General features: G+C 40.3%; 2 protein-coding genes across 9 annotated transcripts in view; one reads left to right on the forward strand and one right to left on the reverse strand.

Moving 5' to 3' along the window:
• The window catches only part of RWDD4 (RWD domain containing 4), a 31,437-nt gene extending 15,462 nt beyond the window's left edge, over positions 1-15,975 (reverse strand). For 2 of the 5 annotated variants that reach the window (XR_012158643.1, XR_012158642.1), the window contains exons 1-6: positions 15,793-15,975; positions 14,464-14,544; positions 12,312-12,421; positions 12,064-12,208; positions 9,025-9,142; positions 8,532-8,581 (exon numbers count right to left, since the gene is read on the reverse strand). Coding sequence is in view for 1 of the 5 variants with exons in the window: in XM_073341758.1 (XP_073197859.1) it covers positions 7,074-7,106; positions 8,532-8,581; positions 9,025-9,142; positions 12,064-12,208; positions 12,312-12,421; positions 14,464-14,544; positions 15,793-15,816 (561 nt within the window). In the remaining 4 variants the exon portion in view is untranslated. Of the gene's footprint in view, positions 1-5,522; positions 7,107-8,376; positions 8,582-9,024; positions 9,143-12,063; positions 12,209-12,311; positions 12,422-14,463; positions 14,545-15,792 lie in introns of those variants that run through there. The other 3 variants (XR_012158644.1, XR_012158645.1, XM_073341758.1) reach the window with 3 other exon arrangements.
• Positions 15,976-16,192: 217 nt separating this feature from the next.
• The window catches only part of TRAPPC11 (trafficking protein particle complex subunit 11), a 44,568-nt gene continuing 40,373 nt past the window's right edge, over positions 16,193-20,387 (forward strand). For 2 of the 4 annotated variants that reach the window (XM_073341746.1, XM_073341747.1), the window contains exons 1-4: positions 16,193-16,295; positions 17,722-17,945; positions 18,861-19,030; positions 19,467-19,537. In XM_073341746.1, the coding sequence (XP_073197847.1) occupies positions 17,742-17,945; positions 18,861-19,030; positions 19,467-19,537 (445 nt within the window). In that variant the 5' untranslated portion in view covers positions 16,193-16,295; positions 17,722-17,741. Of the gene's footprint in view, positions 16,299-17,721; positions 17,946-18,860; positions 19,031-19,466; positions 19,538-20,387 lie in introns of all 4 variants that reach the window. The other 2 variants (XM_073341745.1, XM_073341744.1) reach the window with 2 other exon arrangements.

The following is a 20,387-nucleotide window of genomic DNA, read 5'->3' on the forward strand; positions in this document are numbered from 1 at the left end:
TCTTGTGCCAATATTCATTGGAGAAAAAAATAAAACTAATACTACAACATCTTGTGAGGCAGCTACGGAGTCCGTGTACTTAGCCCACTGATGAAAATCTGGTATGTTCCCCTTTGCCGTTATAACACCTCTTCGAGGTCAAGGGACCAACAATCTTCCAATTAGTAGAGACTAAACAGCTCCCTATACTGGAGATTCGCAAAAAGAAAAGGAGGACTTGTGGCACCTTAGAGACTAACCCATTTATTTGAGAAGCTGATGCTCAAATAAATTGGTTTCAGAGTAGCAGCCGTGTTAGTCTGTATTCGCAAAAAGAAAAGGAGCCACAAGTCCTCCTTTTCTTTTTTCAAATAAATGGGTTAGTCTCTAAGGTGCCACAAGTCCTCCTTTTCTTTTTGTGAATACAGACTAACACGGCTGCTACTCTGAAACCTATGCTGGAGATTGTATCTCACTAGATAAAAATATTTTTCACATTCTTATTTTCCTTGCAGGAAATCATAAAATGTATTATTGACACAGATACTTATTCCATTTAAACTAAAAGTCTACTCTTAAAAGTGAGTCTACACAAGATGTATCATAGGGTTTGTCTCAATGACGCCCTAACAGATTCTTGGCTTATGAGAAAAAGATGATCTATTCTGAATGATACTCTGCAAACTCACCGTGAAAGTCATGTTGAACTCTGTCACTGATTATTACCAGTAATAGAGGCTGCAGACAAAATTATGCCCTCAGACACCTGCACAACCCTCTTAGTCTCCAGTAAGGTGATGCAGTTATAATTTGGCCTGCTGTCTCTGCCATACCTTCTAATGCTGTGACCTTATCAGCTCTCACAACCCAGGCAGCATAGGATCCACACTCAGATGAGAGAGAAATCCAAATCTGTCAGAAATTTGGGGACTTGGACAAATTCGTGTATCAAGCACTTGACATCACACATGCTGCCAACATGGGTGCTCTTATACTATGGTGATGTGCAGCACCAGCGTATAACCTCTAAGGCAGGGATCTCAAACTCAAATCATCATGAGGGCCACATGAGGACTAGTACATTGGCCTGAAGGCCACATCACTGAAACCTTTTCATACAATATAAAAGCTCCCCACACCTCTGTCCCGCCCTGCCTGACCCCTTCCATGAGACCCCGCCCCGCCTCTTCCCACCCCTTCTCTGCCCAAATTCCAACCCCTTCCCCCAAAGTCCCCACCCCAACTCTGCCCCCTCCCTGCCCCTATTCCAACCCCTTCCCCAAATTCCCGCCCCTTCTCTGCCTCCTCCCGAGCGCACCATGTCCCTGCTCATCCCCCCTCCTTCCTGGAAAGTCCTAAGCACCGCCAAACAGCTGTTTGGCAGTGGGAAGCGCTGGGATGTAGGCAGAGGAGTGGGGACACGGAGCGCTGGGGGTGAAGGGAGTTTGGCTGCCAGTAGAGTCAGCGCCTGTGGCGGGCCACAGGAAATAACTATGCAGGCTGCATGTTTGAGACCCCTGTTCTAAGGTATATGGGAGTTGTAGGAAGCCCTTTGAGTTTTACAAAGACCTTCTGAGCCAATCAGTGTTTAGATTTAGACTGTCATGTGACCTGTTTTGGGCACTGGTACACAGTGGATGCAGTTTGTTGTTTCTGTCATCTTCATTAAATCTCAACATGCTTACCAGTGCCTCAGCCAAAATAAATACTCCCTCTAGCTGTTCTTATGAGGCTTAAGGAGCATGTTGATGAATGTGAGACTCTAGATTTTCAAACTGAAAAACTGACAGCTAGGATATCTATTTTGGTGCAGCCAGGGAGGCCAGCACAGGAGCATTTATAACAGTGGGAAGAACAGTGTAAAGGGTGCCCACTCGTCCCCCTGCAGCCATGTAACACCCAGATCTCCCTTCACCACAAATCCCCCCCCCCCCCCTTTCAAAATAAATCTGGAGCCAAGAACTATAGAAAAGGAGTATGTTAGAACGATAGGAAACAATATCTACGCTTCAATCTTTTGTCCCATCCCAACATCATCACTGAAGTTTCAGCTCCGTAGCGGGAGGCCCAGCTTTTATTTTAAGATTCTGGAGCAATGCAGATTTATTGTCCTCATTCCTTCTGAGTTTTTTGTGCTATATTCTGTGCATTTGTCTTTTGCTCATTTTCTACTCTAATCTCCTCTAATGCTCCCTTCTTCCATCCCTAATTCTCACATTTCTAATATTTAGTTACTTAACCTTTATACGCTTTACATGCTGTACAAACATTTCCTCCTCACTCTCTCCGCTGCCCCTATTCACCCTCTCGTTCGGTTTTAGGGCTGGTTTACGCTTGAAATTTAGATTGACGTAGTTACATGGCTCAGAGGTGTACAAATCTCCCATGCCTTAGTGCTGTAGCTATGCCAAACTAACTCCCGCTGTAGACACAGCTCGGTTGAGAAAAGAATGGTTCTGTTGACCTAGTGACCAGGCTTTCTATTGTTTCCCATCCTCCTGTGTCTCTCCAAATGCTAATGTGAGCAGCAGGGCACAATCACTGCCTGAATGTGGTGCTGATGCAGTTGAGTTCCTACAGGCTTCCCAGCAACACTATTACTTCCTGAAATCAGAGTAAGGCTCTGAATTGGACTAACCTACAGTAATTCTGCTTCTTGGCAGCTCGTGCAGGTAATCTGGCTGTACAGTTCACAAAAATCCAGGACAAAACATGTATAACTGACAGGAACATCCAGACAGATCCTGACAAAGTGGATGTTCTGGGTTTGTCGAGACACAGTCATCCCAAAGCAAAGGATATACATGAGCTGTGTAGCTGCCTGCTGCCATGGAGGGGCTGGGAAGTGCACCTAGCAACATGGCAAGGGATGAAGGGAAAGGGACATAGCAGAGAAGGGAAAAAAATGTGACCTGATGCTGAGATGTTTTGCTTATTTTTCTAGATAGAAAATGCAGTAAGTTTTTAATGTATAAAACTCTGTTCCAATTTTAGTGTGCATCAGCTAAAATAACTTCACCTAGTACTAGGGGATAAACTTTCAGAATAATTCCATTTATCATGGACAAAGGGTGGCTCACCAAGCAAGCTACTAGAATAGGGATGCATTTTAGTGTTCAGAAAACAATTTTCATGTGAAGTATTTTTTCTCTAACACACAAATATGGTACTAAAAAAAAAAAAGACAAAAACAAAAACCAACCCCAACCCTTCCACCCAAGAGAATGAATCTATCAAATTTCTGCTCTTCAAAGCATTATAAAATTAAGAGGAGGAATCAGAATTTGGTTTAAGGTGTGGTTGTGGCAATACGTATCTTGCCTAAAAGAGTAAAAACTACTATCATGCATAGTTTCTATTAAGGAAAGAGTACTAATAAAAAAATATGTATGAGAATCCAAGTAACTGCTGTTTATAGTTAAAAAGTCTTTACAACTTAGTAAAATATTAATATTGCTTTCAACTGTGCTCTGTATGTCACAAAACTACATAAATCCACTCTTTCCTCTTCATTCTATCTGATAAAACCCGAACTAGAGCTTTTGATCATTCTGCACATTGGATATTGCAACTTCTTTTCTCTGGCATTCCTCACTTATCCTCCTCTTTCACTCCAGTGCAAAAAAACCACTCCAACTTTACCAGATATTATGGCCCTACACTCAAGAAACCATTACCCCAGCAAATTCTTGGGTTGCATGACCGCCCTATTCCTACTGCCAGTAATGCTACTGGTTTACCAAGTGTCTTAAAAGGTACTCTTCCTTCAACAAGGTTTTAGTTCAGCTGCCAGTAGCAGAGATCCCTTATTTTCAGTGACTATCTTTCCAGCAGGAGGTACCAGAGCTTCTTTTTCTGTTATAAAAGTTTAGCTCTTGTATAATTCATTTTCCTTCCCCCTCCCTCCAAGCCCCATGATAAACCATTTTCTATTAGCACAAACAACATTACCTTTCCAGCTCCCCCAAGAAACCAGCAAGTGTACAGGGCTGAATTTTTGCTTATCCAGACTATTGTCTTGGAGACAGGCTTGCTACATCTATTAAATTAGTAGAAAGAATAGAGCTGGAAGATAAGTTGTTTTGCAGTCGCAGATCTCCTTGGGGTATGAAGTGCTGGGATAACTTCAGAACAGCCCACACCCTAGAAGCCAGCCCAGGCAGCTGATGATCAAGCAGTTCAGAGCCACATGCTCTACTACACTTGCTTGCCTTTCTGTGCAGCAATAGGAAAGGAAGAGGCAGGAGGTGGTTCCCGTTTGTCCCCCTGCCTCCCCACAACTGATCTATTCAGATAAATTGTCATGGTTACTAAATTCATACACCAAGGAAACGAACAGCATGCTCAGGGAGCTTTTGAATAAAAAAGCCAAATCCCATCTGAGCCTGGGAGAGACTTAAGTTGCAGTGTTTTTTTTCCTCCTCTGAAATATACCAGCCCACCTAAGGGACCTTCTCCTAAGGTGTTATTGCCTTCCTGGTGTTCTTAGCTTCATTTCTTATACAAAAGTATTATTAGTTTAAGAAGCCAACCAATATATTTGACAAACTAAATACTTATGGCTGCAAACACTTAGTTTTCTTCAGATGATATAATCTTATCTAGTCTATTTAAATTTTTGATAACTGTGGTTCAAAACTGAAAAACCACATTTTCTGATGATTAAAATTCCATCAGAACTAATGGTTGGTGGTTCCTTTATTAAAAGACCCTGCACATTCAAATCCTGTTCACTTTTGGTTTGCACTGACCTATATATCATTCCAATACAAAGTACAACACCTTAAATCATTATTTGAACAGGGACTTGTCAGATCCCACTCTTTTATAGGTCTCCTGGACCTCCCTCTCTTCAGAAGAGCTTGTAAGCAGAGAGCAATGACTTCCAGCAGACTTTTCTTCTGCAGACTTAATGGTGTTTCATACCACTGCTTTTTCAGAAGAAACTACAGCTGTAATTTTAAGTGAATTTATTCCACCCTCCTGGAGAGCATGCGTGAGTGTAAGTAGTTTGTTGGAATTTGCAACTGCAATCATGTTTGCAGTTTATAAGCCCTCTAGTGGCATATCAATAACCTATACCTTCCAATAATCAAACAAGCCCATTGGCTGAAAATGTAAAGTTAATTTATGCTACTGTCTTTACAGGGGACCTCTCTAGTACTTGGCTGCTCAGACGCATGACTCAGTCCAAGTCTTCTAGAGGCACCCAGTCTGCATCCTTAACACTAAATGCTGTGATTATTACATGCAACAGGGTACACTTTTTAAATGAACTTTGGTTGCTGCATGCATACTTTGAGCATGACGTGCACCTCAGCAAATGTGTATCTAATTGCTGCACACCCAAAAGCGTGACAGACCGAGTCCTAAAGAAGGGAGCTGCAACAATTATCCTGAAAAGTATACAGTGCACCTACTGAAGAAAAAGGAATTCTCTTGACAACTTTAAGAATCTTTCTTCATAATGAGAGGAATTTGATGCAAACCTAAATATACAACTATATGCATAACAGGCATTATGCAAGAAAAGCCTCACACCATGGCAGATAAATAGCATTTATTAAGATCAAAGTCTCAAATATTAAATGACATTAAGGCATTTAGTATTCAGTTACCATTTATAGTACAGTAAAGAGGATTTTTTTCTTTGATACAAGACAACAAACCTGTACAAAAAATGTTTTCCAACATGGGAGAGTGGCTTGTTTTTTTCCCCCAATGTCCCGTAATTCATACAATAAAATCCACATGGTAAACTACTGATTATCCAATGGAAAAAACCCAACAAGTCATAACATTCAGAAAGTCACTATCAGTAGGACAGCTCCACCCTGATCTCCTGTAAAGATATACACGAGGAGGACTACAACAGATGCACACTGGGCTGAACTGAGAACACATACTGGTATTGTAACCACTTGTTCTTTCAATTTGAATTTGTCTAGACTAGGTGTGTGGTCCTTTTTGCACTAGCATTTACAAGCGTCACGTGTTGCTACCTTCTCTACCCTTAACTTGGAGCTAGTTAGTCAAAATCACAGAGCCAGAAACTTACTCTGATTTTAGGTAATAGTGTTACTAGCAAGCCTATAGAAACTCAGCTGCATCACCACCACGTGCAGGCTGTTTAACTCGAGTTAAAGCAGGACCAAAAGCTTCAGGCTTTGTCTCCACTAGCACTTCTGCTGGTAAAACTTTTGTTGGTCAGGGACGTGGAATAAAACCCAAACCTCTGACCAACATAAGTTTTACCAACAAAAGCACCGGTGTGGACAGAGCTATGTCTGTGGGACACTCTCCTGCCAACATAGCTACCGCCGCTTGTTGGGGGTGAGTTAATTATGCCAGCGGGAGAGCTCTCTCCCATCCTCATAGAGTGGCTATGCTCTTACAGCAGTGCAGCAGCAGTGGTACAGCTGTGCAGCTATAAGGTCAGTAGTGTAGACATAGCTCTCTCCTGGCGACAAAGAGCAGCTACACTGCTTACCTTACAACAGCGCGGCTGCAGCAGCACAACCCTACTGTTGTGAGGTGTGCAATGTAGACATGGCCTAGGTCTAGACAAATCCTTTGATATAACTGTGTTATGTTCCCTTTCTGCATTTGTAGAGGAACACATCAAGAAGGCTTTATTTAAAGGGAGTTTATTTTAAATGAACTATGCTGTCAAGTGATTAACCACTTTTAATATTTTTATTCCATTGGAATGAACTTCAGGAAATGGTCACAATATCAGAGGATTCACTAACAGAATTTTACTATATTCTTACTGCAGAGTAAAACAATATAAATTAACACTGCATATTTCACTATTCTTTTCAGCATTCGACAGTTAGAAACCAAATAGGCTTTCTAAAAGTTCAATATAGAAAAGGCGCACTTATCTTCCCTTTAAGGCAAGTTTTTGTTTGTGAAGAAAAATGTAATACCAGAATAATCTCTGGATAAACATCTGTGCTCACGTTTAATAGTTAGAAAATTGTCCTTTCATAAAATGTTCCACTCTGACAAGAGGAAAAAGCTATTAAGAGAAAGATGTTGACCCAAATTGCACTGTATTAAAAGGTGAAGTTTCCTTGTATCAAAGTCCATTATTCATCATCTTTAGAACCCGTTTTGCTTAACTATAAAAGACAAAGAAAAAATGTTCAGACACATTGCATTTATTAGGAATTAGGAACTATATTTCTTTTTTACACTACATACAGGCCTATTCAGTTAGCACAAACTCATCAACCTAATGCATCAAAAAGTTCAAATGACTCAAAACTAATCGTTTATAGCTTTTATACATTTGACTCATTGTCATCTGAATTTAAGACTCTGCTTTCCCATTTTTATGAACTATTTTACATCCAAAACAGTATATTCTACAGTTAATCTTAGAATCAGTGTAGTTAATCTTAGAGCGAGTTTAAGCTTCATTAAAGACATTAGCTGAAGTTATGAACGTTTCCAGTTAATAAGAAAAGGCTGATACCAGTCCACAAACACATTTTCGAAAGTCAAACAGATTCAGTTCCACACATTTCTGCAACAAATTGTCATGAGTGGATTATTTAGAGTTTAAAAACCTTGATAGGGCCCCTTTGCTGTAGTTTCAACACTATGCTCTGAGGTACGCTGACAATAGGTCATACCAGTGTTCAATCAAATATGTTTTGTTATAAAGTAGAACTTGTTAAAAATAGCAATGTTAATTTATATTCCAGCAGAAGAATGGTGGAAATGGCCAATGGAGGAACTAACAGACCAATACTGTCTGTTTCCTTGTACTCCCCATTCTGCCTATATCCATCTGTCTCTTGTCTTCCAGTTAGTCCCTGCCCCAAAGAGCTTATAATCGATCTTTTTTTTGTTCTGTTAGTACATCCCCTAGCACAGTGGGATCCTGATCCTAGGTGCTCCAGTAGTACAAATCAATAATTGATATTGATTAGGCCGGGGAAAAGTTCTTTGTGGGGAGAGGAAGGCAGAAGGTGCAGGCATGCAGGAGACAATGTGGGGCTACTGCTTAGGAGAAACGCAATTGCTGAAGTGGCTCCTTGCTTCTATTTATCCAGGTCCCTGAAAATCCTGGCTGCATCCCTATTAGTTGCCCATGTGAAGTCAGCACATTCAGCGCATTCTGGAATTCACAGCTAAATTACATACTGAAAGTTCTCACCTCAAAAACTTCATTTGAAATGGTCAAAAGATAAACCCTGAGTTTAAAGGAGGAATGTAAGACAGTTAATGCTTTCACATGGGATACATCTTAAGTTTCAGAAGAAATATGTATTTTTAAAGTCCTTAAGGGATTATCCTTAGGCTCTATAGAGAAATGGGTAACCATAATCACTAATTCTTGCAGATTTTTTTTAAAAACGATTTCTAAAACTTGAAAATACTTACATGCTGGATGTATACAGAAAATCAGAGACCACAGTCAAATCCAAATGTTGTTAGGAAGAAAAGCAAAAAGACAGATTAAATATAATTTATCATTACATCTGCAGAAAAACCAATGTTCTGATGCAATAATTTCACAGTTGTAACAGTCATGTTACCTTAATTACATCCACCCAGTTCCATCCTCGAGGAAGCTCCCCTTTGTGATCTATAGAAGAAGCAGTGTTTATTTTCAGCTCTGAGACTACAACAGCTAGACTCTAGCAAGATGTCATATCTTTAAAAGCTGAACTCTCATATTACTGGTCTGGCCAACACAATATCCAACAAGAGAATGCATGGAAAGCAAGGAACTCGCAGTCCTAACTTGAGGCAGGTGTAGCGTGCAACTCTGTGCAAACTTCCCCAGTCAGGAATTGAGGTGAATAAGCAGAGCTAACTGCCATATCACTGCTATGCCAGACAGTTTCTGCTTCAGGCTGCTGTCACTGGTGAAAAATTGTTTGGTAGCTTTATGAGTTGAGCAAGTGAAAACTGGGGTGAGACCCAATTCATTCTCACTCGTGACCCAAGTTGTATTTGAACCTGTCTTTGAAGGTACAAAACTATCCCGAACACACTGTACCATTTTCAAGACTATATTGCACAAACCTGTTTTGTCTGCTAGCTTTCGTTTCTGGGTTTTGGACAACTGCTCCTTTTTGTGACTTTTCTTACTTGATGGAGCTACTTCATGAGTTCTAATTGAGATGTTATTGCCTACAGATGTCTGAGAAATATAAAAAGTATAATTTAAATGCCTCTCCAACAGTGACTGAGCTGGCAGTTGATATCTAGGTATCACCCTGATGGGTAAATTCCAAATGTTTGATTTCTTATTGAGACCTCCCAAATGTTTTAAATTACATTAGTACTGAAAGATACCTGTGCTTTATCACACAACAACCATGATCATAGTTCTCAGCAATAATTTAAAAGTAGTACTAATATTTCTTATGTGCTTACTGTGGTAGCTAGACTGATTACTTCCATAACCCCTGCAACTGCATATGTCCTGACTACTGCTTAGTGGGGATAGAAGTGGTTCCCTGTTGGTGTTGCCAGTACCACTCACCAGTTTAAAAGCTCAGTGAAATGAGTTAGAAGTGTGGATCGGACTCCCTGCATGCTCATACAATTCTTTATTCACAGCACAAATATACAATGCCACAAGGGCTATTTATAATGCTACGTGTATAGTAGAGCCAATATGGAAAGGCAGAGAGAGAGTCTACAGAAGGAACCTGTGTGATTCTAGCATTGAAAGACAGTATGATTGTACAATCATTTCCAAGGAAGGTTTCAGTAATGTGTTTGAGCAAAACACTGTCACTTTAAGTAGAGCTAAAATTCCAGTTTCAAAGTCAAACATGAACTAACTCTGCAAAAACTAACTTTTTCAACTAACTTGGTCAGTTTATTTTCAAACCGAGGGCAGGTCTACACTTAACACTGCATCGGCACAGCTACACTGATGCAACACTTTAATGAAGATGCTCTATCCTGATGGGAGAGAGCTCTTCCATTTGCATAGTAATCCACCTTCCCGAGACGTGATAGCAATGTTGATGGGAGAAGCTCTTTCTCTGACACAGCACTGTCTATCCCGGAAGTTAAGTCGGTATAACTGTGTCACTTGAAGTGTGGATTTTTCATACCCTTGAGTGACTTAGTTATACCAATGTAAGGCTCCGTCTACACTGGCACCCCACTGAATGGCAAAAGTTTTAATGACTGAAAGCTCCGGTGTGGACAGCACTTCATTGGTGGGAGCCGCACTCTAGGCAATGAAGCTACCACCCCTTGTTAGAGGTGGTTTTATTTTGTCGGTGACTACACAATGCACCTTACAGTGGCAGAGCCGCGCCGTTGTAAGTTGAGCAGTGTAAACATAGCATAAGGGCTTGTCTACCCTACTGGCCAGATCGATGGACAGCAACTGATCCAGCAGGGGGTTGATTTATCATGTCTAGTATAGACGTGATAAATCAATTGCCGCTCGCTCTAGCATAGACTGCAGTACTACACCTCAACGAGAAGGGCAAGGGGAATCGACAGGAGACACACCACAGTGAAGACACCGTGGTAAGTAGATCTAAGTATGTCTCCTTCCACTACATTATTCACATAGCTGAAGTTGCTTAACTTAGATCGATCCCCATCCCCGTAGTATAGACCAGCCCTTAGTCTGTAGTGTAGACCTTAGAGTTTGAACTCTGTTAAATTCAAGGCTCTTGGGATGCCTAAAAACAAAAGGCCCTTTGTTTGTTTTCAAAAAAGAGTACATTTACTGCTCATCAAAACGAGAACAGATTGACAGTCATGGAGTGTGAAAACTCTTATTAACACACACAAAAAAACCCTCAGGTACAGTACAGGACAAAAGTACCATTTAGTTCTCATGCCCATTTGATCCTTGGCCTCTTCAGTAAGGTGGATAAAAGATCTGAATTACTTCCAGAAGGTGGTAGTTGTATTTCCAATATTGACACTTGTCCAAAAGGAACCATCACGAGACCACCAATTCACTATATTCTGGCCACTACTAAAGTATGTGGATTTAAATCTAGTCATCTAGCAGTTAAGGTTCAATATCTTATAACGAATACCATTAGCCACTTGTCCCAGTCTCAAACCTTTCCTACCTACATTTAGCTTCTTGCTTTCCCAGGCCCTCTACAGAGAAAAAACTACATCAATGGGGGCCCAAAACTAGAGGCTTCTCTAATACAAAAGAGAATAACAGCGAGCATGGAAAATTTGAATAGGAGGCTGAATAATATGAAGGATATTTTTCTGGTTCAAGTGGAAGCTCTCAGGAGTCAGAACATCTACGACAGGATAATTCTAATGTAGTTCTGAACAAAAATTATAGATGAAGCAGATAAAAAATGGTGCATAAGTGCTTTCTCGAAACACTTTCATCAAGTTTCTCACTCCAGGTGAAATGCTGCTTTAACAGATCGGGTTAAAAGTGAAGGTCCCCACTCAAGCCAGCTTGATGGAATCACTTTGAGCAGAGTTAATGTGCTTGGCATGTGCTTCATGTTCTAAACTACTGAGCCATTTAAAGTAGAATCAAGAAGTGTCATTTAACAAAATTTAATATTTTTATTTCCATCACTAAATAATTTCATTGATTGGTTGTGTCTGCTATTCCTTCCCTCACTCAAATATTTAATTGTTCAGAGCACAAGCATAGCTTATCCATTCTAGAGACTTTCTTCATGCTGCAAGTCAAAACCCACATTGGCTCTCATTAACTGTGTCTTGAACTAGTTCTGTAGTCACCATTGGATACAAACTGGCTGTGTTAGATTAGGAAGTTGTTTCTAATCACTGCTTCTCTCTCATTTCTCTTCCAGAAACTTTTTGGTAAGGTGGCTGAACACCAAATAAACTTCCAGGTTACAGCCACAGAGCTGTGCTACACTTCCTTTCATCTACTTTTTTCTAGCCACTATCTTGGTGACATAGCATACTGGCTTGCACCTCACAGACATGCTCCGGAAGTTTTCCAGTAGCGATGTGAGGTGTTTAAATATATAGTAATTAAACATTCTATTCTCTTTGTTGTATTAAAAAAAAGTTCATATTTATAGAAACTATTTATAAAACTAAAATAGATCAAAACACAAGTTATAGACTTACCACAATATGAACAGGTTGATTTTCCATGAACAATTCTTTATTATCTTTGGCATATTCAAAAAGTGTGTATGTCATGGCAGTTCCAAGATTAACTTCAACTTCTTCCATTAATTTATCCAATATACTTTGTTTTATAGATAAAGATCTAAAAGAGATCATAAAATCAAATTACAGGCCCAAAGAATTCAAGAATTTTGTAAGAGAAAGACCACATGTAAAACGAAAGAGGAAGTAACTAAAATACTTACATAGTGTTGTTGAAGAAAGCATTCATGGATATGTTTGGAGCTGTCTGTGGGTATGTTTCTGGCCATGAAATTTCTATTAGGAAGGCTTTGGGATCGCCATTTTCACCTATCTGAAAGGAGGTAAAACACTTTAAAATGGGAAGCCTCAGTCTGTTATCAAACCTTAGAGACAAGGTGGGTGAGGTAATGTCTTTTTATTGCACCAACTTCTGTTGAGAGAGACAAGCTTTCCAACTGACACAGCTCTTCCTCTCAGAACTTAAAAAGAGCTTCTGTGTAGGTCAAAAGCTTGTCTCTCTCATCAACAGAAGTTGGTGCAATAAAAGATATTACCTCACCTACCTTGTCTCTCTAATATCCTGGGACCAACACAGATACAAAAACACTGCATCAAACCTTAGTGTCGTTTAGTATGTGAATCTTTCATTTGACTTTGTTTACCCAGGTTATTTTTAAGGCTATGGCTATTCACAGTAACCAACCATCAAACTATGCTTGAAAAAACATTACTGATAGTCATTTTAAATTTAGATATACAATAGTATAACCTGTACTCCTCAAACTTTTGACAGAACTCAATAGATGTTTAAAATTTCTATAAAAAGTCTTGTGCAAATTTAAACATTTTCTGTCAGTGTTTGCAATCCAAATATTTTAGCATTCTACATGAGAACCAGAAAATGAAACCTGCTTTCTCTTCACTGTCTAATCTAAATAAAAACCAAGCAGCATAATGATGGGGAAAAGACATATGTTTTAGTGACCTTTGATGTCATAAGTAATGGGTAAGATTTTTAAGACTTATTAAATTGCAATAATTGTCTCTAGGGATGGGAGGCAATAAAGACAAACTAACAAGACAGCTAATAAAAATTGTTCATCTAAGCCCATCATACTCAGGCAACTCCTAAGGGAAAGCCTTGTCCACATTTAAAGCGTGCATTACTTTAACTAAAGGTGTCATTTAAAACAGATTTAATTAAACCTGCATAAATCCTTCTGTGGCCACTTATTTCAGTTTCTGTAGTGTATTCCTATACATGCTCCCACCGGGGTTTTCGCTGGCCTAACTATAGTGATTTTAAAAGCACCAAGTAAAAGTGTGAATTTTTTTTTTTCTTGTGGACAAGGCCTATTCTTTTCAGGGCATGCTGCAAGGCTAACTCAGGCATGCTGCAAGGCTAACTCTGGCTTTGTTGGATCTACGTGGAAGGAGCAAGAGAAGGGACAGAAAAGATTATGTAAAGAGGATTGTGAGCAATAGGAACCTAATATACTCAATATTAAATATAGTTTATATTTACATTGACTCAGTTTCAAATTTCTTCATAGTAAGCTTTTCGGGAGTGATGTGTTGCATGTTGCCACTATTTGAGAAATCTTTGTCATGTCTTCTTTTGGTCTTATTTTATAATTTAACTAATCTATGTGCTGGGCAGTACACTAACTATGTTCAAGAGAACAGCAGACTAATCCTTTCAACTCTATTCCACTGACTTTCTACCTAATGAAAAGTATAGCCAGATCTGATGCTGTCAGATTATTCTTTCTATTATAATGGATTGGTTTTCTTTGCCTTTCAGTAAAGATTCAGCAACATTATTGCATTCACTTGATACTTGCAGTTTTGAAAGTTACACAAGATTTTTTTTTTTAAATGTCATGATCTATTTTCAATATACCTTGTGTGTCATAATAATTAGTGAAAGACCCAAACCTGCAAATACTTACTTAACTATACTCTTGTGAGAAAAGTCAGCAGGACTATTCATGTGAGTAAAATGAAAGAAATCTGTGTTTGCAGGACTGGAGCACAAGTTATTTACTTACTCCATCTGTATTAGTTCCCTACAAGTTCAATTACAGTTGTTCAGGTTTTTTCATGACAAATTATACTTTACTTATTCCTCTATTACTACTGATGATTACTATTGTGATGTTTGCTTCTGTTCAAAAAGGTAACTATCATTACATTTAAGTTTCTCAGGGCAAGTTATTTTGAAATTATGTAAAAAGGTACTTACTGCCTTTATTGCTAAGTAGTTTCAAGAAATACCATCTGTCTCAAGAAAATGCTTTGTAATGGACAATGTGCAGAATAACTTTAAATGAATGATGTATTACACCTAATTAAAGCTTCATGTGGTCTTACCCTATACTGAAAGGAAACAGGACTAAGTTCTTTGAAACACTCATCTCCTTCATAAATAGAACGTAATGCTTCTAGCTCCATCTGAAAAGAACAGATGGAGAAAAAGGTTAGCAATTTCAATCCGATACTGAACTTTGTATAAACAGATGAGTGTCAGCAAAATATACAGAAATCCACATTTTGTTTTTCATTAAAAAAATAAACAAATTAAAATTTAGGCAATAATTGGTCTAGATATCTTGTCTGATAGTTCAATAATCCTATTTTAGGTTAGTGGAATGTGAGTTCAGCAAACCTGGCATGCTAGTCTGAATTCAATTTACTTTCTACAAACCCATTCCCCATCTTGGCACATTTTACTGAACTCTAGAAGCCTGCTTTTTAAAAAAACAAAACTTTATTAACTTCCCCAAGAAAATACCAAACATCTGTTTCAAGAATGTTTCCATCCTCCCCATATTACTTTCTACAAAACTACAAGAAAGGGATTTTATAAGTGAGAAGGGCCCAGAATATCTATTAACCCCCAAGTAACTATCACAGAATGACAGGTTTCAGTGTTAGTCTGTATTTGCAAAAAGAAAAGGAGTACTAGTGGCACCTTAGAGACTAACCAATTTATTTGAGCATAAGCTTTCGTGAGCTACAGTACTCCCTTTTCTTATCACAGAATGACTTTCTACGGGGTATTTGCCATTAACAAAATATAACATGCTGTTGGCCGAATTAATACGATCACATATGATATGTACATTGCATATGATCAATGTATTAAAATATTTTTAAGAATTTACCAAGTACAAAGATAACTATCTAGGACTATGCCACCCAAGAAACAATTGGATTGATGTAGCATTCAGTTAAAAGTGCAAATGCTCTGAAGCTGACCTGAAGTCTCCCAGACAGACTCTTCGTATAAAAAAGAGTAAGGAAAAAGTGCGCGCCAGAACGCTTTAGGTTACGAGTAGAGGACGCCGTCGGCTGACTCTTCTTGGAGCGTGTTAGCTAAAACTCTGGCAGGAGACAGGTGTGGTTTCTGCTAACGTTACTGATTTATTTTTGCACCATCTTTCCAAGTTAGGTTTTAAAAACTAGCCCGGGATCCCGGGAGGAGCGGTCAGCGCCGCGATGGGCCGAGCAGGGCGGGCCGGAGCCCTCGGAGCCCTGGATCGCGGAGCGAGGGGGCAGCCTCCGTCCCGCAACCGCCCCCGCGTTCCCGGGCCAGGCAGGGCGGGCAACAGCCCCAGAGACACCCCCCCAACCCCCAGCCAGAGCGCGGTGAGGCTGAGCGGCAGCTGCCGCCGCGGAGAAGCCGGGTCGGTGTCTCACCTCCTGGTCCTCGTTCGCCGCCATGGCCCCGGGCCGGCAGCCCCCGCCTCGGCCTCAGCCCAGGGATTCTCACAGAGTGCAGCAACCGCGACCCGACCCAGAAACCGCACGCGAACACAGCGCGCACGCGCAGGGGACCGTCACCACGACCCTCACTGACTGCCCTAGCCACGCCGGGGCTGCTGTGTTGACTACCTATCTTGCGCTATGATTGGGCTCTCTTCCATAGCGTCATCACTCCCGCTCATCAATTGGCTAAATCTTGTGGCCGAGCCTCTTTTCTCTTTCTCTCATTGGCTCCTACGACAGTTCTCGAGACCCAATATTTGACGTTGTCGTTGAGCAGGCAACGCTGATTGGTGGAATGGACTGTCACTCCTATCCTCAAGCTCTTGCTTCCGGAGGCGAATCTCAATCTCTGTTGCCGCTCAGTAGTTGGTTGCCGGCCTCTGCTGCGGGCGGCGCCGTTGGGTCGGGGCCTGCGGAGAGCTCGCTCCCTGGAGGTGGTAGGACGGAGCCGCTGCTGGCCGCGCCGGCGGCTGTTCACTGTGTGGCTGCCCGGCCGGCGGGGCAGGGTCCGGGGCGGGCAGGGGAAGAGGGTTGAGGCGGGTCGCCGTGGCGCTGGCGGTGGGTCAGAGGCGGTGGAGGGGCTGCCCATGGGAACTGGGTTGGGGCTGGGGCTGGGGCTGGGTGGGGGCGGGGGTCTAGCGGTAGGGGCTGAGCCTGGTCTTTAGGCGGGGGGGCGGGGGGGAGATAGGTCGTGGTGCCTCTCCCGCCGGGAGCTGCTCCTGGCTGTCCTGCTCATCACTCGCTCTCTGAGCTTTTGGCACATAATGCTAGGTTTCAAGAAACGCTTTGTCCCTCCCCGCCCCCGCGTATGTCCGTTACTGGCAGGTTGGGCTATGCCTGGGGTCAAGCTCCACTGCCCAAAAACCCCACTTTTCCTTCAGTGAAAACATGATTCCTTAATATAATTTATATAAATTAAACAACAATCCGTACTGTTGTTCTATTCCTATTTCTCCCAATGCACCATGTCTATAGACATCATGCTTTTCAGAGCAGGGACCATCTTTGTGTGTATATATGTAATCCTATTATATTTTCCACTCCATTCATCTGGTGAAGTGAGTTTTAGCCCACGAAAGCTTATGCCCAAAAAAATTTGTTAGTCTCTAAGGTGCCACAAGGACTCCTTGTTGTTTTTGCATCAAACATGAGGGTGCTAAAAATGACAATGCCACAGTGAGGAAGAACATGCTTCTTGCTGTATGCAGTACGTGGCTGATGCAAACCTTATTTAAGCAGGCTGCTTTTTCTAGTAATAACAGATATAAGCCCTAGCCTGTAATTGACTCTGCCTGAGTAGAACCTGGGCTCTGCAAGCTAATGGGTTTGTTTATGCAGATACAACTGCAGGACTGGGACCATCAGAGTTCTCAAACCAGCCCCAACTTACCTCCTCAACTTCCAGTTGCAGCCCCATCCGCATCTGGGGTAGGAGGGTACTTGATGAGCTTATCTGTATGCCTATAGTTAGTGGCCCTTTGGCTCACAACTTCGCTAATAGTGCCAGTGTCTGAGCAGTATGAATAAAAACAGAAAAGTTTGATCTTGCTTGAGATGCACTGGGTGGGTTTTTTTCCCCTTTCTGGTTCTTCCCTACCCTCCAAAAAAACACTATTGGCTGATTCTTATTGGAGTGTGTTTTTTTGTTTTTTGGGTTTTTTTTAAATCCCTGTATCTTAAAATTGCCTGTATACCTTTGCCCAAATAAGTTTTAAGGTGAGTGAGCAGGCTGGATTTAACTTGAATCTTAAGTGAAAAGACTAGTTTAGTGCATTTTTCTCAAAAAGATATCTTTTGTGTCTAATCAGAAATTTCATGTTTGAAAGGGGATTTGAAATAGGGAGTATTCTTGTTTTTCAGGCATTCTGTAAAACTTCAAGATGAGCCCAACACAGTGGGACTTCCCTGTGGAACTATGTTGTCGACCTATGGCCTTTGTAACCCTCACTGGCTTGGATGTAGTATATAATGCTGTTCATCGTGCAGTTTGGGATGCCTTTTGTGCAAACAGGAGAGCTGACCGAGTACCAATTTCTTTCAAAGTTCTTCCTGGTGACCATGAATATCCAAAATGCAGAACAAAGGTATATAGTCTGTGGGGTTTTCTTGTGAAGACTTAAAATACATTTAACATATTATGCAAACTATAAAATGACTTACTGTAAAGTGTTTGCTGTTTGTGATTATTCTGTGTAAATATTCAGTCAGAATAAATTAACTATTAGAAAGTTAATTGAAATCTGGAAACATTGCATGATAAGGGAGCGCTATCAGTCTTAAATCAAAAATTTGAACAGTTTCATTTTCATTTCAAATATCCATTTTTTAGATGTTCCGGAATTTTTTTAAAACAGCTGTTCGGGTGAGACAGAGCAAAATACAGTATATGCAGTCTACTTGAATCTCTACAGTGAAACTGAGCCGATGTAAACTAGTGTGACACTTGATAAGCAGCATAGTCCAGTGGTTACTTATTACAGTGGAGAGTTGGAAATACAGAAACCTGGATTCTATTCCCTAATTTTGCGTTTAATTGTCTGTGATTTAGGACAAGTAACTTGCATCTTTTGTCAGTTTCCCGCTCTGTAAAATGTGGGTAATACTTACTTAACTTTATAAAGCATGTTGTGATCATTGGATGACAGGTACTATGGAAGTTCAAAGTATTTTATTTTTCCTGAAGTTGACTTTTCTTTACTGTCAGAATCTCTCCTCCTTCCAACACCCCCTCCCCTCTCACCTATGGAAATCTATTTTTGATAATGTTTCAGTGGCATACATCTGGTTCTTGAGCCAATGATGGGGCATGATGGTTTAAAAAAAAAAAATCCCACCACACCTTCTCCATTAGGAAGCAGACACTTGAGAGCAAGATTGATAGAGGAAAGATCAAGTCCTCAGGACTGATCATGGACACATGGAATTCCCCATGCACGTGATACAGCAAAAATAAATATGGTTGGTAGCTCGTTTTAATAAGTTTAAATTAATATTTTCAGAGAACATCCTATGAGTGGTACATTCCAAAAGGGATATTAAAGACTGGCTGGATGAACAAACATCTGAATCTGGTGCCAGCTCTTGTTGTGGTGTTCTATGAACTGGACTGGGATGAGCCACAGTGGAAAGAAAAACAGTCAGAATGTGCTACTAGAGTTGAAATTGTCAGGTACAGTTGTTTGTTAGGTTATAAGTATTAACTTGTATTAAGTGTAGGTTTCAAAATACTTGTACGTACCGTAAAGCAATTTCATCTTTTTTGTTTTAAAAACATAATTTTGTGCTGGGCTGATGGGGCTCTTGATTGATTTTATTTTTGAAATTTATTTTTGAATATTTAATATATATGTAAGAGGATCTAAAGATGTCTTATTTTAGAATGTAAATTGGCAAAGTTGCTTTGGATCTGCCCTTACTTCCTGTTTTCTAAAATCGGTGAGATTAAATGCAGTTGTTCCGATCTATCCGAGAAAAGGAGAGAGAATATGTATCTCATGGGTGGTGATGTGCCTTTTATACACAATTTTTAATGACTTTAAAAGTAGACTGAAAGTCATTGTATAAACATGAAATATGAGCTTGTCATTGCAACTCTTCTATTTCAGGCAAAGTTTGCAGGGAAGAAACACAAAAGTTGCTGTGGTTTTGATTCAAAAGAAAACACCCTTACCTCCAGGTACTAAAAGGCTAATCAAACTGCAGTGTATGCAAATATGAGGACCACATTTTCAAAGGGACTTTTTATCCTGGTCGTCATTTGTGCACTTTGCATGCAGTTCTCATGCACAATGATTTGTGTGCACAAAAATTCACTCCCCATTACATGCACATACACAATGGATGCTTTGCTCTGAAAAATTGGCCCTAAAAGTCCAGGTGCTTTTTCATTACCTTTTTTAACCAATTTAAGTTCCTCAGAACTATGACTCTTTTTTTTTTATGTCCAGCTTCTGATACTGTGTATCAAGCCTAGTGCAAATATGACTGTATCCTATCCTACAAAGCAGTTGTTACTTAATGCTTATCTGGGATCAGTTAAAAATAAACTCTAATTGCAGCTGATTAAAATGCTGCAGCTTCAGTGCAGCTTTTAAGTGTAAGAATATTCAGTTGTCATGATGAATATTTCCCTTATTAAAATGTCAGATTGGAGCAGGTACGATGCTTCAGGTTCTTCATTAAGCCCTTGCATTTCACCATTCTCCATACTTATTTCTGCTCACTCAAACTGTTATGGGAGCCATATTTTGAATGGGGGTGAGAGGTGTTTGTTATGAAGTGTACACTGTACATTTTTACTCTCTTGCCAAACTTTGGCAAGGGATAAATTCGTCACTGTCTGACTGAATGTCAGTCATTGAGGAAAGAAATTTGAAGGGGTTGCATCCTAAATCAATCTATCCCAAGCTGTAATTACATGAAATCATGGAGCTTGTTTGTTTTTACTTTTTACACCTTTAAAAGTCACTGGTGCAGAGCTACAGAAGTGTGAGGTTTTTTTTCTGTCAGTGGCTGTTTTTTGGATT

This window comes from Lepidochelys kempii, chromosome 4 (genome assembly GCF_965140265.1).
Source record: "Lepidochelys kempii isolate rLepKem1 chromosome 4, rLepKem1.hap2, whole genome shotgun sequence".
NCBI lineage: Eukaryota > Metazoa > Chordata > Testudines > Cheloniidae > Lepidochelys > Lepidochelys kempii.